Source organism: Cyclopterus lumpus, chromosome 3 (genome assembly GCF_009769545.1).
Source record: "Cyclopterus lumpus isolate fCycLum1 chromosome 3, fCycLum1.pri, whole genome shotgun sequence".
Taxonomy (NCBI): Eukaryota; Metazoa; Chordata; class Actinopteri; order Perciformes; family Cyclopteridae; genus Cyclopterus; species Cyclopterus lumpus.
This window is the reverse complement of record NC_046968.1, coordinates 28,287,297-28,307,296: the sequence shown is the minus strand read 5'-3', so window position 1 is coordinate 28,307,296 and position 20,000 is coordinate 28,287,297. Positions and strand designations below refer to the sequence as shown.

The following is a 20,000-nucleotide window of genomic DNA, read 5'->3' as shown; positions in this document are numbered from 1 at the left end:
CAGGGCTCCCCTTCAGCTGGGCCTCGTTCTCCTTGTTGCAGCCCTGCAGCCGAGGGTTGGGGGGCTTACCGCCAACCGGCGTCCGCGATGCCGGAACCTGGAGGAGGAGGAGGAGGAGGAGGAGGAGGAGGACATGAGACTGGTGGGACTCAACCGGACGACGAACCGGAGGGAGCCGAGTTCACGTGCAGCCGAACGAGGCCGAGGCGTGGAACCGGGAGTAAACGCCGAAAGAGAGATAATACGCCAATATGTCAGATGTGCTCGTGTTTCATTCTCGTGGTTGTTTTCTAGAAAAGGTTTTGAGTTGTCTTCAGGTCCGATTGTTGCATTTCTCTCAGTCTATAAATTATTGTCAATTACTTCATAAAAAATATTTTTTTTTTTAAAAAAGGCAAAAAATACCGTTGTTTTTTTTGTTTGGAGATTTAGAATTTTTTTTGCCTTTATTGTTATTATTATTAAAACAATGTAAATGTGCTCAGAGTTTAGCGGTCTGGAGTTTGGGGCTGTGTGGATGACATACCTTCAGCAATACATTGGTACTTAACACACTTTTATTTCAAATCAACATTAAAAATTGCCACTTTGATTACATCACCTTTGGGTTTTTTTCTGAAATTTTTTACAAACCCAATTAAATCAGTAATGAAAACAATAGTTATTTGCGGCACCATACGTCATGTGACGAGGAACAACCAATCACAACCCAGTAAATAACATGGAGGAGGAAGTCGCCCCGGAGCTTTAGGATGTTTCAGTGAAGCTACTCGGTTCTAAATCTATTAAATCCTCCTTTTGACTTTTTAGTTTTTTTTGGGCTTTCTGCTAAATCGCCGGCGTCTTCCGTCTTGAAAATTAAAACCAACCTTGTTAGCCGACAGCGGTGGGCGGGGCGAGCGGCAGACCGTCGCGCCGTAGACGGAGCGGCTGGTGCTGTTAGAGGCGGCGCTCGTGCTGGTGCTGCTGGAGGTCGCGTTGAACTGGTCAGAGAGGCCGAAAGGGGGGAGTGGCTTAGTGGGTTAGCGGGTCAGTGACGACTGAAGGCGTCGAACATCTGTGATGAAGCAAGAATCTGCAGCACGGAGCGTGAAAGTGAAATCTTTTTGTTTTCTTGACCCACCTTTCTGGACTTGTTGGGGGTCTGCGTGCCGAGGAGCCGGCGCTTGGTGGGGGTCCGTACCGCCGTCCCGAACTGCATGTCCTCCTCGGTCTGTTTGCTCTTCTTGAGATGCTGCAGAGAGTTCGTGAAGAGACGAGTCAGCACTTCTTTCCCCTTCCCCCCCCCCCCCCCCCCCCCCCCCCCACAGGCAGAAACACACAGCGAACCGGTCTTTACCCGCTCTTGTTTCTCCTTCTCCTTCTCCACTCGGTGCAGCTCCCACTGCTCCTCCACGTACTGCAGGAACTTCTCCCCGTTCACCAGGAACTCGCCGCCCTGCTCGCTCTCCCACGCGTCGATCTGGGCTTTTAACTTCTTTTCAAGCTTAAAAAAAACAAACAAACAAAAAAAACACGTGAGTTGCATTGAACGCTCGGCGCGTCGGCTCGGGATGAGAGAGGCGGCCTTCTGGTCTTACTTTGGGGAGGCTCTTGTGCAGCTCGGACCTCTGCTTCTCCTCCTTCAGGAGGTTGCCTCCTCTGTTGGTGAACCTCGTCGGATCGGTGGCTTTTTTCTGAGAGAGAAAGAAGGAGGAGACGGGTTACCACGGCAACCGTTTCCATAATGAATATCATGAACCGTGTGCAGACCCTTAAGGACACTGTTGTTACTTTTTAAAAAGACACAATGTATTTTACCCCCACGGCCATTACAGCATAAAATCATGAATTATATTATATCAGGCTTTCAATCTAGAGCCATTCTTTTGTACTATTCTATTTTCCACCAGATGGGAGTAAATACATATTTGTGTTGCTAATCATGAATGTGGGAACATTTCTCTAATCCAAAACTGCCAATATTTACTTTTTCTTTATGGATTTTGTACATCTCCTTAAAGTAGAACACATCTAATATACATATATGAAAAAATATAAAACATAATTCAAACTACTGTCGCATCTTTCTTAAACTTGATATTCTAATGTATACATTTGCAATAAAGAAAAATATATATTTTACTTTTTTTGAAGCCAACCATTATCTGTTGAACCTAATCAACCAACCTGTCGCTAAGCCCCGCCCCCCCATCAAGCTGTCAGAGCTACGTTTCTATGGAGCCCACACGGTCACTAACTGCACTCCCCGAAGAATTATATATCATATCATTTTGGAAAAACTAAAAAGTGATTGCAGACAGAAAGGTCTGAACTGATTCAGTGAAGACGAGTTAAAAAGATCACAGAAACGTTTCCTCTTTGTTCACCGTGACAACCATTAAGATACATTCAGTAGAGCTTCATAGGCACGCTAACGTCACTCTGCTAATGTTAGCTCCTGAGGCTGCGATTGGCCGGCCTCCTCGTCACGTCGCACTCACCTCGAGCTGCAGGAAGAGCCTCCAGCTGTCCTCCCACTGGTGGACGCCGTCGAAAAGCTCCTTGTGGTCCTCGTGATGCTGCTTCAGGCGCTGGATCTCAGCGTCGTGCTGAGCCAGCAGCTCTTCGGTAAAGTCCTCTAAAAAAATAATAAATAAAGTCTGAGCGCTCTTCTGAAGCCCAGTATTTTTATAAAACGTGAAACAAAAACAACCCACCGCTGAAATACGGAGCGAACGCCTGCCGCTGGTCGGCGCTGAAGAAGCACTTCTCCCAGAACGCGGCGACCTCGGAGCGGATGGCGTCGGTCACGTTGCGGATGTTGAGCAGCTTGAGTTCCTCCAGACGCTGAACTTCTGCTTGGAGCTGAAGAGGCAAAACAAAAAAGTCAGGAGTACAAACAACAACAACAACAACAGCTCAGGAACCAGGAAGTAACACTCTGGCCGCCTCACCGCTTCCAGGTTCCTCTTCCTGGATGCGACCATGTGCTCGTTGAAGGGATCCCTCTCCTCCTGAGGGACGTCTAGTCGGCCCCACAGACGCTGGATCTTCTCCCGGTGAGCCTCGCACGCCGCCTCGGTTTCCGCCTTGCGCTCCTCCAGCTGCGGGATGGAGACACATCAGGTAAACGCATCAGACTTCAGTCCGGTGTTTTATTTGGGGGGGGGGGGGGTCTCCGTATTACCTGACAAACAAGCAGTTTGAGTGACGTGATGTTGTCTCTCGAGAGGCAAAACGAGTCCTCGTCCTCGCAGACGACGTCCTTCTCGAAGCTGGTCTCGGGGACGTGGTCCAGCTCCCCCATGTGCACGATGATCCGCCTCTTGAGGTCCATGAACTCGGCGTAACGCCTCGCCTGAAACCACCACAGCGTTCGGGAGTGTTTCATAAAAACTGGCCCCCCAATTTCAGGACAGATAAGAGGGGCAGCGGAGACTTGTTTTTTTTTAAGCGAGCTCCCACCTTCTCGGCGTTCTGGTTAGCGACGTGCTGGCCGAAGCTCTCCAGCTGCTCCGCCGTGGGCACGGAGTCCGGAGCGACGCCGTACGGCAGGGAGCACAGGACGTCGCACAGGTCCTGGTCCTGGTCCAGCAGGGCCTTCAGCTGCCGCATCCGCCGAGCCCTCTCCGTCAGCAGGGCCTCCACCTGCGTGCGGATGTTCTTCTCCTGCTGCAGCATGCTGATGCCCGTCTCCTGCTGCGAAGAGAACGACGAGTTCAAGACGTGTTATTCAGGCCATCGAAGTGCGTTCGTCATCAACCAACACGGTCTGCTCTGAAGCGGCCGGTACCTCGAACCCCGGCAGCTGAAGCTCCAGGTTGAGTTTCTCCATTTCCATCCTGCAGTTCTGAATGCTGATGATGAGCCTGGGCTTCAGAGACTCCTCCTCTTTTATCATCCTGTCCAGCAAGCTCTGGCAGACGGAGACAACGAAGGGAATGAGCGTTGAGTTAACTTTATGGACCGGAATACTGGTGCACAAACATCAGCATTAAGATGCTGCTCTATTTGGACCTTTAGTACAAGACACACGGATGCCTAAACATTTTAATAACTCTTTTTTTAAGAGGAAAAGATGGATCTCAGCGTTCTTCAGCAGCAATAATTTAAAATAGACTGAAGAACTCTAGTTCGGGCAATAGGGTGAAAAACAAACATCACAATATCTTTGACCAAACAAACACCCGTTTATCGATACTGTGACAATATTATACGGTTGACTATTGGTGCTTTGACTAAATATCTGATTAATACACATTAGTCCATCATAGAAGCTCTGGTATTGATGTATGTGGCAGTATATTTATATTTATCCACCGTCTCAATCAGTGCAGAACATCAACGTCAGCTGGAATAAATCCAGTTTCAGGATCTAGCTGTTATATTACATTTAGCTGATCCAAAGCCACACCGTGTCTACGGGGAGCAATTCAGGGTTAAGTGTCTTGCTCGAGGGCACATGGACTCGGGCTGAAAGACGGACCTGCTAACCACTGACCCACAGTCAGTTACAAACAGTGGTTAAGAGGACTTTAGCGTGGTCATGCACAAACCTGGAACACAAAAGGTCTTTCATCTTAAAAACAGAGATGTTGTGCTATTTTTCCTTTCTATATTCTGAATATAACAAAGTTTTGCCTTTTATTTAAACCAGAATAATAATTAAATGAACTAACAAAACAAAACAATAGTGCAAAGATGTAAACAAACCATGTTGAGTGATTGATGTGGATTTATTGTTATTGATTAATGGTCAGATGTTGTAGTTTCACTCATGCCCCCCCCCCACCCCCACCGAAACCCCCAGACCCCAGCCGGTCCGGGTCGCCGCATCAGGTCTACCCGTCTCACCTTGATGTGGTCCTTGACCACGTTGGTCCTCTGCAGCCTCTGGTCCTCCGGGATGCCGATCTCCTCCCAGATGTCCTTCAGGCGGCACAGCGCTTTATTCAGGCACGACACCGCCTCGGCCGCGAGCACCTCGCTGGAGGGTCGAGTGACGTGTGAGGGGAAAAAAAACACACAGAAGTCACGCGCCTGATCGGAGCCGACGGACGTGTCGCCGTTTAACGGAACAATGCATAAAAAACTCACCTCTTCCTCATCGTTAAATCCCACCGCGCTGCGAACAGTTTAACGCCGTTTATAACCGTTTTTAAACCGGAGTGAGCCGCGTCCCGGAGACTCTCCCGTCTGCTTTGCGTGTCCGTTTGTACCGACGGTTTCAAAATACGCGCAGCGCCGCGTTCTGTGCTGTGATTGGCTGGTTCAGCGGGGGGCGCGTGCTGCGCCGGACCAATGTCGGCCGCCGGCGGGGTTTCGCCAGCAAATCGAGACGGTGAACCGCCCGCCGCGGAACGCCTCTTGGTGGAAAACAAACGCACTAGTTTAACGGAGGGGTGCGGTGACGTGCGGCGGCGGTTGGCTGCTTCAGGTTACAACGGGGCGTGGCTAATTTAGACTTGAAGAATACGCAGCACAAGTATTCATACTCTAAATACTGGTAAAAGTCCTGCATTCATAAACGAATGTATTTTTAAAAAATAGTATGTAAAAAGTTTATTTGTATAGCACATTATAACAAGGCAATTCAAAGTGCTTCACATAAATCCGTTAAAAACATCAAAACATAATGCAAAACAATTAAAACTAATTAAAAAGTATTAAAAACACTCATTTAAACATTAAAAACACTCCGTAAAATATTAAAATATTAATATTAAAATAGAATACAAGTTGCAGTGCAGTTTAAGAAATAAAATACAGTAGTGCAGTGTAGAAATTGATTAATATCTTTATATGTAAATACAGTACTTTAAGTGTTGATTTCGCAGTAAGATGTTTAATTAACATATATGATGATTAACCAGAGGTGCAGTACCTTGGCTTTGTGATGGGAGGTGTCCTCCTCAGGCTGGAAAGGTGGAGGCGATTGCAGCTGCACCACCACCTCACACCACAAGGTCATTCTCAGGCTCGGTAGGTTGGTATCGCAGACTATATAAATATATAAATATAAATATATATATATATATATATATATTTATACATGTTATATTTACATATATATTTTGCTATATATTCATGTATATTTAATTATATATATTTACATATATATTTTGTTATATATTCATGAATATTTATATATATTTAAAATATATATATATATATATATGGGTAGTTTAATCTACAGGAAATGCATCATTCTTTAAATCACATGTTTGCATTTCTAAAAAGTCAACTTGTCATGGTGATGCATGTTCCAGCTGATCCAAGAGGCTTTTAGATGAAGAAGTAAAACATTTCATCTTTTAGTTTTCATGTAGTGGAGTAAAAAGTACAACATTTATACATTTCCCGTCTTCCTGAACTATTTGATTGACATTTCTGCCGATAACCCGGATGGAGCATGTGCGTCCTGACCCCTGATTAAGAATGCACTTGTCTTCCATATTTAATAATATAGTGGAGTTATGACCTAATCAGACCCCTTCTTTGTTTCTACAAGAGGTTACTTCTTGAATTCAAGCTTCCTTAAGCCTGAAACAGTGAGAGTCCAGATAATCCGCTCACGTACTTCCATCACAAATGTCAAGCGTCAGCCGTGTTAAAACATTTATTCCCTTAATATACATCTTTACAGTTCTTTCGTTCTCCGTCGGCGTGCTGGAATGCGTCTGGTTTCTGTCCCGAGGCCTTCACGCGATGTTCCCCAGCAAGGACTCGATGAGCCTGGAGCTGTTTGTGATGGCGGTCGTCACCACGATGAATTTATAACCTGCCGACAGAAATGAAACATGTGCGATTAAGAAAAGCGTACAATTAGACACACTAATAAATAACTATTAGCTTACCTGAGCCTTTGCTTTATTAGGAAACTAAAGACTTCTATAGTAAAATGTTCATGTTAAAATGTACGGAATGGCGTTCCTCGGGTAACATGAGGAATATCCCATGATCCTTCAGGGCGTTTACCTTTCTCTCTGCCGAGGAACCGGAGAGCCGAGATCTCAGAGAAGGTGCAGCCTCCGAGGAACACGACGATGACGATGCGCTGAGCGTCGCTCTTTGTGCTCGAATCCGCTCCGATGCTGCCTGATGAGAAACAAAACATCCATAGTTTATTATCATTATCATAGATTATCATTATAATTATTACCAGTCAGAATTATTATTGTCACTGCAACTATTATAATAATAATTATCATTATCATCAATTATAATAATTATTATTGTTGTTAATATCATTATCAATATTATTTTAAGTGTATTATAATCATTATTATTTTAAGTTCATCATTATTTTAACAATTATTATTAATATCATTATTATTTTAAGTTAATCATTATCAGTAAAAAGTCAATTAAATACAAATGTACAGATCTACATATTATTATTATATTATTATATTATATCTCTTCACGATCTGACCTGTAACAGCGAATTCCTGTCCGTTGAGCAGCTTGGTGACTTCCTCCAGACCCGTCCAGCCGTCTCGCTCCAACACCTGCACACACACACACACACACACACACACAGCATGAGACACAAACATACACATAGCATGAGACACACACATACACACATAGCATGAGACACACACACAAACACACACACACAGCATGAGACACACACATACACACATAGCATGAGACACACACATACACACATAGCATGAGACACACACACATACACACATAGCATGAGACACACACACACACACACACACACAGCATGAGACACAAACATACACATAGCATGAGACACACACATACACACAGACACATACAGCATGAGACACACACATACACACATAGCATGAGACACACACACAAACACACACACACAGCATGAGACACACACATACACACATAGCATGAGACACACACATACACACATAGCATGAGACACACACACATACACACATAGCATGAGACACACACACAAACACACACACACAGCATGAGACACAAACATACACATAGCATGAGACACACACATACACACAGACACATACAGCATGAGACACACACATACACACATAGCATGAGACACACACACATACACACAGACACACACAGCATGAGACACACACACACACAAACATAGCATGAGACACACACATACACACATAGCATGAGACACACACACATACACACATAGCATGAGACACACACACATACACACACACACACAGCATGAGACACACACATACACACATAGCATGAGACACACACATACACACAGACACATACAGCATGAGACACACACATACACACACACACACACAGCATGAGACACACACATACAGCATGAGACACACACACACACACACAGCATGAGACACACACATACACACAGCATGAGACACACACATACACACACACAGCATGAGACACACACGTACAGCATGAGACACACACACACACACACAGCATGAGACACACACATACACACATAGCATGAGACACACACATACACACACACACAGCATGAGACACACACGTACAGCATGAGACACACACACACTCACACACACACACAGAGCATGAGACGTACACACACACAGAGCATGAGACACACACACACACACACAGAGCATGAGACACACACACACACACACACAGAGCATGAGAGACACACACACACACACACAGAGCATGAGACACACACACACACACAGAGCATGAGACACACACACACACACACAGAGCATGAGACACACACACACACAGAGCATGAGACACACACACACTCACACACACACACAGAGCATGAGACACACACACACACACACAGAGCATGAGACACACACACACACACACAGAGCATGAGACACACACACACTCACACACACACACAGAGCATGAGACACACACACACACACACACACACACACACACACACACACACACACAGCCTTTCCTCACCTGCTCCACCAGTTTGCAGCTCAGAGGCACGTAGGCGCCGCTGAAGATGTAGGCCATGTCCCTCGGGACGCGCAGGTCGTACTCCTCATCGGACTTCGGCACCTTTACACACAAACAACAACAACAACAATATATAAATAAACGATCGCACAGTGAGTAAAGCGTCCTCAGCGCGAACGGTTTTACCAGGTTGAGCTTCCGGCTCAGGGCTCTGAAGTTGCTCTTCTTGGCGAGAGAAGAGAAGGCGCCGGTCAGCTTACCTGTAAATAAATAAATAAATAAATATAAATAAACAAATCACTCGTGTTTCTGAGAGCACTCACAATACAAAGAGAAGCCCGTCTCACCGGCCGTCTTGTCGTTCACCAGCTTGCCCACTCGGCTCTCCATCACCGTCAGCGTCTCCCCGGCCGGCTGCTCCACCAGCAGCCCGAGCTGCCTCAGGTTGGAGAAGGTGAGCAGGTGTTCGGCTCCGTAGCTCTGAGGGGAGGACACCTTTAAATGAGGCCGGGGGCGGGGCTTCACTGACCTCCATGTGTGACCTCTCATCACCTCCATGTGTGACCTCTCATGACCTCTCATAACCTCTCCATGTGTGAGCTCTCATGACTTCCATGTGTGAGCTCTCATGACCTCTCATTACTTCCATGTGTGAGCTCTCATGACCTCTCATCACCTCCATGTTTGACCTCTCATGACCTCTCATCACCTCCATGTTTGACCTCTCATGACCTCCATGTGTGACCTCTCATGACCTCTCATCACCTCCATGGTTGACCTCTCATGACCTCCATGTGTGACCTCTCATGACCTTCATGTGTGAGCTCTCATGATCTTTCATGACATCCATGTGTGACCTCTCATCACCTCTCATCACCTCCATGTGTGACCTCTCATCACCTCCATGTGTGACCTCTCATGACCTCTCATCACCTCCATGTGTGACCTCTCATCACCTCCATGTGTGACCTCTCATCACCTCCATGTGTGACCTCTCATGACCTCTCATCACCTCCATGTTTGACCTCTCATGACCTCCATGTGTGACCTCTCATGACCTCTCATCACCTCCATGTGTGACCTCTCATCACCTCCATGTGTGACCTCTCATGACCTCTCATCACCTCCATGTTTGACCTCTCATGACCTCCATGTGTGACCTCTCATGACCTCTCATCACCTCCATGTTTGACCTCTCATGACCTCCATGTGTGACCTCTCATGACCTCCATGTTTGACCTCTCATGACCTCCATGTGTGACCTCTCATGACCTCCATGTTTGACCTCTCATGACCTCCATGTGTGACCTATATAGCCATTTATATGTTTAACAGATGAGTACAAAAATAATAAAGAAAAATCAATCAAATTTAGACTGTAAAAAAAAGGCACAATGTCACCACGTGAGAAATAAGAAAATAAAAAACATATAAGGAGGTTTTTTTTTTTTTAAAGGTTAGCGTCGTAAACATCTCACCTGCAGAAAGTGTGCTTTTAGCGAGCGGTAATCTTTGGGCAGGAGTCCTGTGAGAAACATCGTGAGAAACATCGTGAGAAACATCGTGAGAAACATCGCGAGAAAACATTGCGAGAAACATCGCGAGAAAACATCGTGAGAAACATCGTGAGAAACATCGTGAGAAAACATTGTGAGAAAACATCGCGAGAAAACATCGTGAGAAACATCGTGAGAAACATCGTGAGAAACATCGTGAGAAACATCGCGAGAAACATCGCGAGAAACATCGCGAGAAACATCGCGAGAAACATCGCGAGAAACATCGCGAGAAACATCGTGCGGTCGTCAAACGCGACAACGATCTGACTTATTGACTCACCGTTCTCCGTGATGGACAGCAGGCAGAGCAGCCTCAGGCTCTCCATCATGTTCACCTTGAAGGAAATTAAAAAGAGAATGAAGACGTTTTCCAGCACGCTCATAATTAAAACGGCTCTTGAACGCACCTGTCTGATGATGTGCTCCTCCAGGAAACAAATGCTCTCACGGATTTCAAATCCTTCAAGTAGAGCTGGAACAGAAACACCAGACCTCGTCCAGATTTGTGTCAACAACAACAACAACTCGACAGAAGTGACGTTAAAAAAGGGGAAGTTACGATGTTTTAAAGTCGGGTTATTTGATACTTTTACAATATTTTCTCCGCTTTAACTTTCCGTTAAATCCTTCTTTTTTTTTTTATAAATGAGGACAAAAAAAATAACACATCTTTTTATCTAATTAAAATACAGACTTTTGTATAAATAATCATGTGCGTGTGTTATTTAGATTTTAGTTCTACATAACATAGAGTTTTGATCTAGTTCTGGTTCACCAAAATGTTCATGTCAATGGAGCCTGGTGTGAAGATAAGCTAAAGAGAGTGAAACACTAGAACCTCATAGAACCTCATAGAACCTCACTTTAAACATCTCAAGGACCCTTTTAATGTTTAAGGAACGCATTTAAACTAAACAGCTGAATTCTCACAGTGTTCAGTCTTCAGCAGCTCCTGAAAGTCCTGCTGCGTCTTCTTCTTCATTATCGATTCACTCGCACTGATGTCTGAAAAGAGAGCGTGCTCTTTAAATAAATGAATGAATGAATAGATAAATAAATGAAAAAGATAAAAAATAAAATAAAATAAAATAAATAAAATAAATAAAATAAATAAAATAAATAAAATAAATAAAATAAATAAAATAAATAAAATAAATAAAATAAATAAAATAAATAAAATAAATAAAATAAATAAATAAAATAAATAAAATAAATAAAATTTAAATAAATCTGTGTGACAAACAGACTCACGCAGGCTGAGCAGCCGGTGCTCCTGTTTTAACCCTTTGAGTTCATCTGACACGAACGTCTTCATCTGTTTTATGTCCATCCCCCGACGCTTCTGTGGAATTGATGAAAAGGAGACGAACAAAAAAAATAAAATAAGAGTGCGAGTCAGGCTCGCGATCGTAGACTCGCGATCGTAGACTCGCGATCGTAGACTCACGTCGTACGCGGTCTGGAGGTTCCTGGCCTTTTGACTGAGGAGGCCGAAGACGTTGGAGAAATGCTCGTTTCTGATCTCGTTGAAGACCTGCGAGAGTTAAAACGTTCAATTTAGGGGCCACGATGATGAAGAAGATGAAGGCGATGATGATGACGACCAGCCTACCTTATCCTGAGAGTTCAGCATGACTTTAAGACTTTTGTCCGACGTGACTTCAGTTCCAAACTCCACACATCCTGCAGGACAGAAACGTATTAAATAAATCTACAGCCATAAAAAAAATATTTCGATGCAAAGATGTGAAAGTTATTATAAGGTGAAGTGTGAAAGTGCTCAAATTAAAAAGGAATATTTGTGATTTCAATATTGATCAAAGAAATTATCATTTGGTCCATAATCGTGCAGCCCGAAATAAAATGTATTCTTAGTGGACGGAAGTCAGATCTCCTGCTTTCATACCCACCACACTTAATTCTGAATATATCGTCCACCAATCCCTCGTAGACGACCTGTGAGCACAGAGGAGTGACGTAGTCCACATCTGCAACACAGCGACAAGGTTAGGGACAGAAGAAAGTACAGCTGCATTCTCTCTACTGACCACCAGGGGGAGACTCCTCTGGTTGTATAGAAGTCTATGCTTCATGTGTTAAAGCTGCATTCTCTCTCCTGACCACCAGGGGGTGACTCCTCTGGTTGTATAGAAGTCTATGCTTCATGTGTTAAAGCTGCATTCTCTTTACTGACCACCAGGGGGCGACTCTTCTGGTTGTATAGAAGTCTATGCTTCATGTGTTAAAGCTGCATTCTCTCTACTGACCACCAGGGGGCGACTCTTCTGGTTGTATAGAAGTCTATGCTTCATGTGTTAAAGCTGCATTCTCTCTACTGACCACCAGGGGGCGACTCCTCTGGTTGTATAGAAGTCCACGCTTCATATGTTAAAGCTTGTGTACTGCACCTTTAAGGTGTTCTCACCTCTGTCAATGAGGAAAACGGTTCCTATTTCGGCCTGACGAGCTCGTTGCTCCCCCTCTTCCACCTGCTCCCGCCACGACTCGTACGCCATCTGGTGGCCGGACAGAAAAGGTTACCGGTTAACGTCGGGTAACGTCCGAGACGCGCGGCGGAGGAATCTGACGTGCGAACCGGCGCGTCACCTTGGAAAAGCGTCCGATCCCGTAGACCTTGGAGAACGGGCCGTAGAGCGTGTGCAGGAGGTGCAGCGCGCTGCCGGCGGTCCTCACCCAGCGCTGGTCCCCCGCCTGAGGGAGCGGAGACAACCGGATTGTACTGGTCAAATATAAATGATTAAATCGGGCGAAGAAATCACAATTCAGAACTTTTTTCCACCCACAATATTCAAGATTCATTGAAAAAATTCAAAAAAAAATTCAGATTTATTTTTATTGACTGAATATTTAGCAAACTCTGTTACCCCTGACGATATGACCTATTTTATGGATATTCAATATTATATTCTATGCATAACAATAACGGTAGAACAACTGAACAATCAACCCAGATAGTGAATCGTGAGTGTTCCTGTTTTTTTTAATTATTTATCTGTATGCGTGTTTTTAAATTTCTTTTCACAATCTTAAACACTCAATAGGTTGCTTTCTTTTATTTATTGTGATTTATAGTGCCAAAAAAAACCCAGCAATGGCGACTTTAACAAGCAGGTAAAAGCAATACAAATACGTCTCAATAACTATAAATCGTTTATTTACCAGGAAGTTGTCTCTGAAGAACTCCGGCAGCTCCAGACTGATGACGTCATCGTCGAGAGGAAGCAGATAGAAAGACCACTCGTCCGTGGTCACGTCTGTGGGACGACAAAGACACGCTTTAAATCAGCAGTCGTTTATTTTAAATTTATATATTTATCTATTTTATCCCCTTGCTAAAGTGTCTTTATTATTAAATTATTAAGACGTTCACCTCCAAAGATCCCCTGCTCCTCCAGCACCGCCTCGCACGCAAAGAACTGGACCGGACAGGAGGGTCAACGGGTTAATTAATTAGTTAATTAGTCCAATTATAGACGCATCAAAGCAGAGTGTGTGTGCACAGCGGAACAGTAGAGAAATACCTTCTGAGGAGTGAAGATGATGTGATATTTTCTGAGTCTTCCCACTGCCTTGTCTGCATTGGCCACATCTGTAACAAGAAAGACCACAGCATGACAATATTTAGTCTCATTATATATATATATATATATATATATATATATATATATATATATATATATATAATTATAATTATATCATTGGAGTCCTGAAATGTTCAACCATCTTAAGCACTTTTTTTACTTTGTTTTAAAAATTTAAGTATAAATTTAAAAAAAATTATTATTATCATCACACACACATATATATATTTATATATACAAACACACACACACATGTCTTTCCTTACTGGAGTCGTTCTAGACTCAGAATCTCGTGTTCATTAATTTCTATGAAATAAAATCGCTCAGCATGAAAAAAAAAGACCAAATAACGACAGAAGAAACCGTCCGATGAGTCGACTGATGGACTCACCGCAAATCCATTTGACAGTTTGTATTCTCGGCCGGATCAGAAAACACAGCCTGAAAGAGAGAAATGCCACATTGTCAGGTGTGTGTGTGTGTGTGTGTGTGTGTGTGTGTGTGTGTGTGTGTGTGCAGGGCTCACTGATCTGAGGTGCTGACAACAGGTCTGTATTCCACTTTGTAAAGTTTGTCGACTTCATGTTGCTGTAAAGAAAATAAATAAATGTTTGATGAATACATATTTGCGTTCCTTAATCTGGAAGCAGAGGAGTGACAGCTTCACCTTGAGCGTCGACACGTTGGCGATGCGGTCCAGCGAGCTCATCAAGTCCGCCTCGATGAAGAGGTCCTTCTTCCCCGGCAGCTGTGAGACGAAGAGGAGGAAAAGATGGGAGGCCGTGACACAGTCTGCTCAACGGACATCTTTTTTCTATTGAGCACGACACAAAACGGGACGCTCTGCCTATTTAAATTCATTATGTCCAGCCTTATTAACCAAGAGTCGCTATCTACGAGACACACATCTCTGAACTGATTTGATTAAAAAAAAATAAAAAATGGCAAGAAGTAATTTGATTGCTGTATTTTTTATTTATTTAACCAAATTAAGAATTAGAGCATTTGTTGGGGGACTATTTTCAGCGGCGGATTAATCCAGATGTGCGCTCTGGGGAGTATTGGTGGCAGCATGAGGCTCACTGGTGTGTTTTAAGTGGAAGTCGATGACACGTCAGACAATGTTTTTCGTGCAATTTGTTGACAATAATAAAATGGATCACCGTTTCCTCTGACCATCACCTATTGGCAGATGGGTTGTGGCGAACACAAATATAATATTAAGTGGACAACTTTCTCCTCTTTTCTCCTCTTTTACCGTTCTGACAGTTGCGTAATCAATAAAAGTCCTATAATAAATCAATTCAAGCTTATCGTATTATATTATATTTACATTCCAGTCGTCGTTCGCCTGGCAGCTGGCAGCCAGCCAACAACAACCCAATAGCGGACACAGCGCGACAGCTCGCCCTCACCTGTTCCAGCAGGTAGATGAGCCGGTCTCGGGCCAGCCTCTTGAGCAGAGAGAAGTCGGGCAGCTCCGGACAATCTCTCCTGGCACTGTGAGCCATGCTGGGCCACCACGGGGGAAGAAGGGCAGTTAAATACTCGTATAGGTTAACACACACACATCTATGCTGTAACCGAGCTTAGCTTCTCGGCTAAAAACACATCCTCAACATCGCGGTACGTTTTAAAAGATTAGCCTCAAAGAGCTGACATGTAGGTGGAAATATGTGCACAACAATATCAAATAGACAGCAGAAAGCGAGCAGCAGATATCGGTGAAAACATGACAACAAAGAGGCGTTAAACTGATGTTAGAAGCTACCTGCTGCTTCCGTAGCTAAAAGAAGCGGAACGAATCTCATGGCTCGCCCGCTGCTGTTTCCACCCGGACAAAACAAGCAGACGGACTTGTTTTAAAAAAAAAAAAAAAGCGACGTTGAAGTCCAGTCACAGCGGTGGTTTTTTTCTTCCTCTTTCTGTCAGAAAACGTCTCGCTTTTCCGCCATGAATTCAGACGCGGTTTTATTGTTAGAGACGGTTAACTTCGCAGCAGAGAAGCACCGTAACCAGCGACGTAAAGACCCGGAAGCGACGCCGTACATTAACCACCCCATCGGTAGGAGGCCTTCCGCGTTGTTGGGATGCCTTCAGTGCTGCTCGGAATTTTTTTTTGTTAAAACAAATTAATATGAAAACAGTGGTGGAAAGTAACTTAAGTACATTTACTAAAGTATTAAGGTACTTTCTATCCTGCTACTTTGTACTTCTCCACTACATTCCTGACGGGGAATATTGTACTTTTTACAGCACGAACGTGTAGTATTTGTTAATAATTAGACTAATAATATAAAAATTTAATCAACAAATGTTAGATAAGATGAGTCTTCATTAATGTATCTGTGTAGGAGCTCCACCTACGAGCATTAAAGTGTTCATTAATCCATCAATAATTATAAGACAATAATACAATTCATTATTCTAAAATTGGTCATTTTGCATGACAATATGTTTTACTTTTGGTGTATTACGTGTTTGTCGATGATAATACTTTTGTAGTTGCATTTAAGTAACATTTCTAATGTATTTCTATACTATTATTACTACTTTTACTAAAAGTAAAGAGTGTTTCTTTCACCACTGGATTTTTAAAAATAGTTTCTCTGTTCCTGTGATACTTGTTAGAGGGAGGGAGTATACAATCTTTGTTGGACATATGACATATGAAGTTTAATAGTAGTTATTTAAGTTTAAACGATAAATTGTCTATTAAATAATTGAAGATATCATTTTAAAGTCCTGGTGAAATTAAAAATACATGTTTTCCAGTTGTGTCCTTGTGTTAATTGTACATTTATCTCTCAATATTTCAACGGTTTTAAACTTCTCAGGAGTGGCGAGAATCCTCAGCCATGAAGGAGGCGTCACAGACATCGAGGTTTTACAAGTGAGTACGAGGGGTTTTTAAACGTTGAGCTGCGGCGCTTCTCTTTGTGTCACTGAGCCGGCGTCCCGTCTCCCCCTGCAGGCCGCCGTGCTCCACGACACCGTGGAGGACACGGACACCTCGCTCGCCGAGCTCGAGGCCGCGTTCGGGCCGATCGTGGCTCGTATCGTCGAGGAGGTGACGGACGACAAAAGGCTCCCCAAGCAGGAGAGGAAGCGCCAGCAGGTGGAACACGCGCCGCTCTGCAGCGGCCAAGCCAAGCTGGTCAAACTGGCCGACAAACTGTACAATCTGAGGGACTTGATTCGCAGCACACCGGCAGGTCAGAACCTCTCCGTCACTCTCCCCGCTCGCTTTCTGTCACCTGAGATTTATTTCAGTGGTTCATTGTGTCATAACGACTTTTATTAGCATCCAAGTGACTGCAGACAACTATGCTATTTGCACTAACCAGTATAGAAGAGGTTCCTTTCAGAGAGCTATCAATAAATACCTCGCAGGACTCTCAGGGCACTAGAAGACACGACAGTCGTGAGATAAAACGTTCTTTATGTGGTTTAATATTTTACAGGCTGGACAGCCGAGCGGGTGCAGGAGTACTTTGTTTGGGCCCGCGAGGTGGTGAGAGGCCTGAAAGGAACCAACCCGGCGCTGGAGGAGAAGCTGGAGGAGCTGTTCAGACAGAGGGGGGTCCAGCTCTGACGACACGGTGGAGAGCAGCCCGACTACCAATAACATAGTTTTTCACTTGTAAATTACAGAAATAAATCATATCGTTTACAGCTGTGTGGTCACTGGTTTTTAATTTCTGTTTAGAGTTGAGTTTTTATGACTATTAGTGTCAGTAGTTATGGTCTATCTATCTATCTATAGGAGGTGGAATGTAACAAAGTATATTTAATCAAATTATTCAACTATGTACAAATTTGAGGTGGTTGTACTTTACTTGAATATTTTCTTTCACTTCATACTTCTACTGCACTACATTTCAGAGTGAAATATTGTACATTTAACTTCACTACAGTTACCTGACGGCTTTAGTTATGAGGGACTAGTAAAAGTTAATTCAAGAACTGTGAATTTATACAAATAACCAGTAATTTTTTTGAGAAAATAATCAATTGATTAATCTACAAAAAAAATATTATTTCCAGTCGTATTCTTTTTATTTTTAGATTCTATCTATCAATATATCAATATATATCAGTGATGTCAGCCACCAGAGGGCGATGTTGTGCATAATATCTACATTTAGCTTTAATCTCCTTTTTTTATTATTTTTTTTTTACTGACGATAATTAGTCAACTTTAGTTCAGAAGTGGTTTAAAAAGTTAAATTGTCTTAATGTGTTTTTCTTCTGGGGAGGAAATATATGTCGGAATAAAACCACTTACTTGTCCTGTAAAAGCAGACGAGGAAGAAGATACTTCCGGTTCTCGTGCTCTTCGGCCAGTTAAACTTCCGGTTGACTGGAAGCAGCTTCGAGCTCGTTTTTCTGCGAGTAAAAAAGAAAAGACGTTTTGTTTTTGTTAAACGTGCTTTTCGGGTGAAACCGCCGACCAGCCAGTCATGTCGAGTCGCGAGGCCCTCAACATGAAGCTCCCTCCCATCCAGTCCACGGCCGGGGCGGTTCCGGTCCGGAACGAGAAAGGTAATAGTTGTTAGCTAGCTAGCTAGCTTAGCTTAGCTTAGCGCAACCCCAATGCTAAAACCAACAACAATCATCTGGAAATAAAAGAAACGTATGTAGAAAATGCATTTCCTGATGAGAATGCGTTGGAAAGCTGAAATATTTATAAAGATAGCTGAAAATACTGAAGTTACACACATTATTAAAAAAAAGAAAAGGCCTGAACATCCCATAATATATTCAAATGTGACAGTTTAATGTCACGTTTAAAATAATATATCAAAAAGCTACGTTAATAGTTGAAGCTTTTGTCAACATGTTCAAGTTTAAATGGAGTCTGTAGCTGAAAGTATGCAGGAGATTAAAGAATAAGTTGATTAAAGATTTGAAGAAACGTTTTGTTATTTAGTGAACTGGAGGAGCAAAAGTATTTTAATAAACTTCACAGGATACAACAACACAAAGGCCTTCCTTCAACACATTTAACATTATAAACATACTAAGCTAAATTAAAGTGTACATTAATTTGATTACATTAAACATTTAGACAATATTTAGCACATTCCTGCACTTAACTGTACATATATATGAATAAACAGATAAACATTTTTATGTATTTGTTTAATATTTTTATATTCTATTGTACATTTTTCTATGTTCTATTATGCTTTGCTTTTGTTTTGTGTTTGTTGATATTCCTGTTCCGTGGATCTGAGCTGGTGCACAACAATATGGGATGTTTATGGTTTCAACTAACAGTTCTTTTTTTATTATAACTATAAATAATATTTTCCCAGAGCCCGCGGTGATTTTGAAGTTCACGCTGTTCAAAATCCAAAGATAAATACATTTACAATGTCCTCACTGTTGAGAACCTGGTACCAGCAAATAGTTTTGGCATTGCAGATTACTTTTATAGAACTAATGACTAAACTTGCATCCCAAAAGGGAATACAAATATTTGAGTAGTTATGACTGAATTCTGACTCGGTGCCAACAGCCGATGTAACGTCATGAACTCGACACAGTTCGTTAGTCGGTCCTTATAGATGCGTGTAGGTCGTCATCATCTCATCCGTCTCTGGTTCCAGGTGAGCTCTCCATGGAGAAGGTGAAGGTGAAGCGGTACGTGTCGGGGAAGCGGCCCGACTACGCGCCGATGGAGTCGTCCGACGAGGAAGACGAGGACTTCCAGTTCGTGAAGAAGGGAAAGGAGGCGGAGGCGGAGCTGGAGCTGGAGGAGGAGGACGTCTCCGACCCGCGTCTCAAACGTCTGCTCAACCGCGTGTCCGAGGACGTGGAGGAGAGGTAACGGGTCACCTGAGGCGTTTATCGGCCCGAACGCCGCGGCGCTGCTCTTTTGACCGCGGCGCCGTTTCTTTTTCGTCCTCAGGCTGGC

At 43.4% G+C, this 20,000-nt stretch overlaps 4 protein-coding genes across 7 annotated transcripts in view; 2 read left to right on the top strand and 2 right to left on the bottom strand.

The window, feature by feature from the left end:
- The window catches only part of prc1b (protein regulator of cytokinesis 1b), a 7,432-nt gene extending 2,196 nt beyond the window's left edge, over window positions 1–5,236 (bottom strand). For 2 of the 3 annotated variants that reach the window (XM_034529728.1, XM_034529727.1), the window contains exons 1-13: window positions 5,080–5,236; window positions 4,837–4,969; window positions 3,776–3,898; window positions 3,448–3,681; window positions 3,170–3,340; window positions 2,937–3,086; window positions 2,700–2,847; window positions 2,484–2,620; window positions 1,581–1,676; window positions 1,340–1,486; window positions 1,124–1,234; window positions 870–983; window positions 1–97 (exon numbers count right to left, since the gene is read on the bottom strand). The exon at window positions 1–97 is cut by the window's left edge and continues 80 nt beyond it. In XM_034529728.1, coding sequence (XP_034385619.1) covers window positions 1–97; window positions 870–983; window positions 1,124–1,234; window positions 1,340–1,486; window positions 1,581–1,676; window positions 2,484–2,620; window positions 2,700–2,847; window positions 2,937–3,086; window positions 3,170–3,340; window positions 3,448–3,681; window positions 3,776–3,898; window positions 4,837–4,969; window positions 5,080–5,090 — 1,672 coding nt within the window. In that variant the 5' untranslated portion in view covers window positions 5,091–5,236. The remainder of the gene's footprint in view (window positions 98–869; window positions 984–1,123; window positions 1,235–1,339; window positions 1,487–1,580; window positions 1,677–2,483; window positions 2,621–2,699; window positions 2,848–2,936; window positions 3,087–3,169; window positions 3,341–3,447; window positions 3,682–3,775; window positions 3,899–4,836; window positions 4,970–5,079) is intronic. The other variant, XM_034529729.1, reaches the window with a different exon arrangement.
- Window positions 5,237–6,588: 1,352 nt separating this feature from the next.
- On the bottom strand, window positions 6,589–15,970 carry vps33b (VPS33B late endosome and lysosome associated). 2 transcript variants are annotated; one of them, XM_034529725.1, is made up of 24 exons: window positions 15,849–15,970; window positions 15,493–15,589; window positions 14,745–14,825; window positions 14,604–14,665; window positions 14,469–14,518; window positions 14,018–14,085; window positions 13,867–13,912; window positions 13,656–13,750; window positions 13,083–13,187; window positions 12,901–12,991; window positions 12,386–12,463; window positions 12,088–12,158; window positions 11,923–12,009; window positions 11,727–11,817; window positions 11,406–11,480; window positions 10,883–10,947; window positions 10,756–10,810; window positions 10,395–10,441; window positions 9,264–9,396; window positions 9,103–9,176; window positions 8,917–9,018; window positions 7,418–7,493; window positions 6,961–7,080; window positions 6,589–6,763 (listed from the first exon to the last, which is right to left on the bottom strand). In XM_034529725.1, exons 2-24 carry the CDS (start codon window positions 15,586–15,588, stop codon window positions 6,684–6,686), a joined length of 1,848 nt encoding a protein of 615 aa, XP_034385616.1. In that variant the 5' UTR covers window position 15,589; window positions 15,849–15,970; the 3' UTR covers window positions 6,589–6,683. The 2 variants fall into 2 exon arrangements, with proteins under 2 accessions (XP_034385616.1, XP_034385617.1); XM_034529726.1 differs by lacking the exon at window positions 15,849–15,970 and having other exon boundaries at window positions 15,493–15,842.
- Window positions 15,971–16,001: 31 nt separating this feature from the next.
- Window positions 16,002–17,752, top strand: hddc3 (HD domain containing 3). The gene is made up of 4 exons (XM_034529793.1): window positions 16,002–16,142; window positions 16,915–16,970; window positions 17,052–17,292; window positions 17,542–17,752. The coding sequence occupies exons 1-4, from the start codon at window positions 16,031–16,033 to the stop codon at window positions 17,670–17,672; spliced, it is 540 nt and encodes a 179-aa protein (XP_034385684.1). The 5' UTR covers window positions 16,002–16,030; the 3' UTR covers window positions 17,673–17,752.
- Window positions 17,753–18,414: 662 nt separating this feature from the next.
- Window positions 18,415–20,000, top strand: part of mfap1 (microfibril associated protein 1) — a 4,664-nt gene continuing 3,078 nt past the window's right edge. Inside the window, exons 1-3 of the mRNA XM_034529744.1 lie at window positions 18,415–18,622; window positions 19,693–19,909; window positions 19,995–20,000. The exon at window positions 19,995–20,000 is cut by the window's right edge and continues 139 nt beyond it. Coding sequence (XP_034385635.1) covers window positions 18,541–18,622; window positions 19,693–19,909; window positions 19,995–20,000 — 305 coding nt within the window. The 5' untranslated portion in view covers window positions 18,415–18,540. The remainder of the gene's footprint in view (window positions 18,623–19,692; window positions 19,910–19,994) is intronic.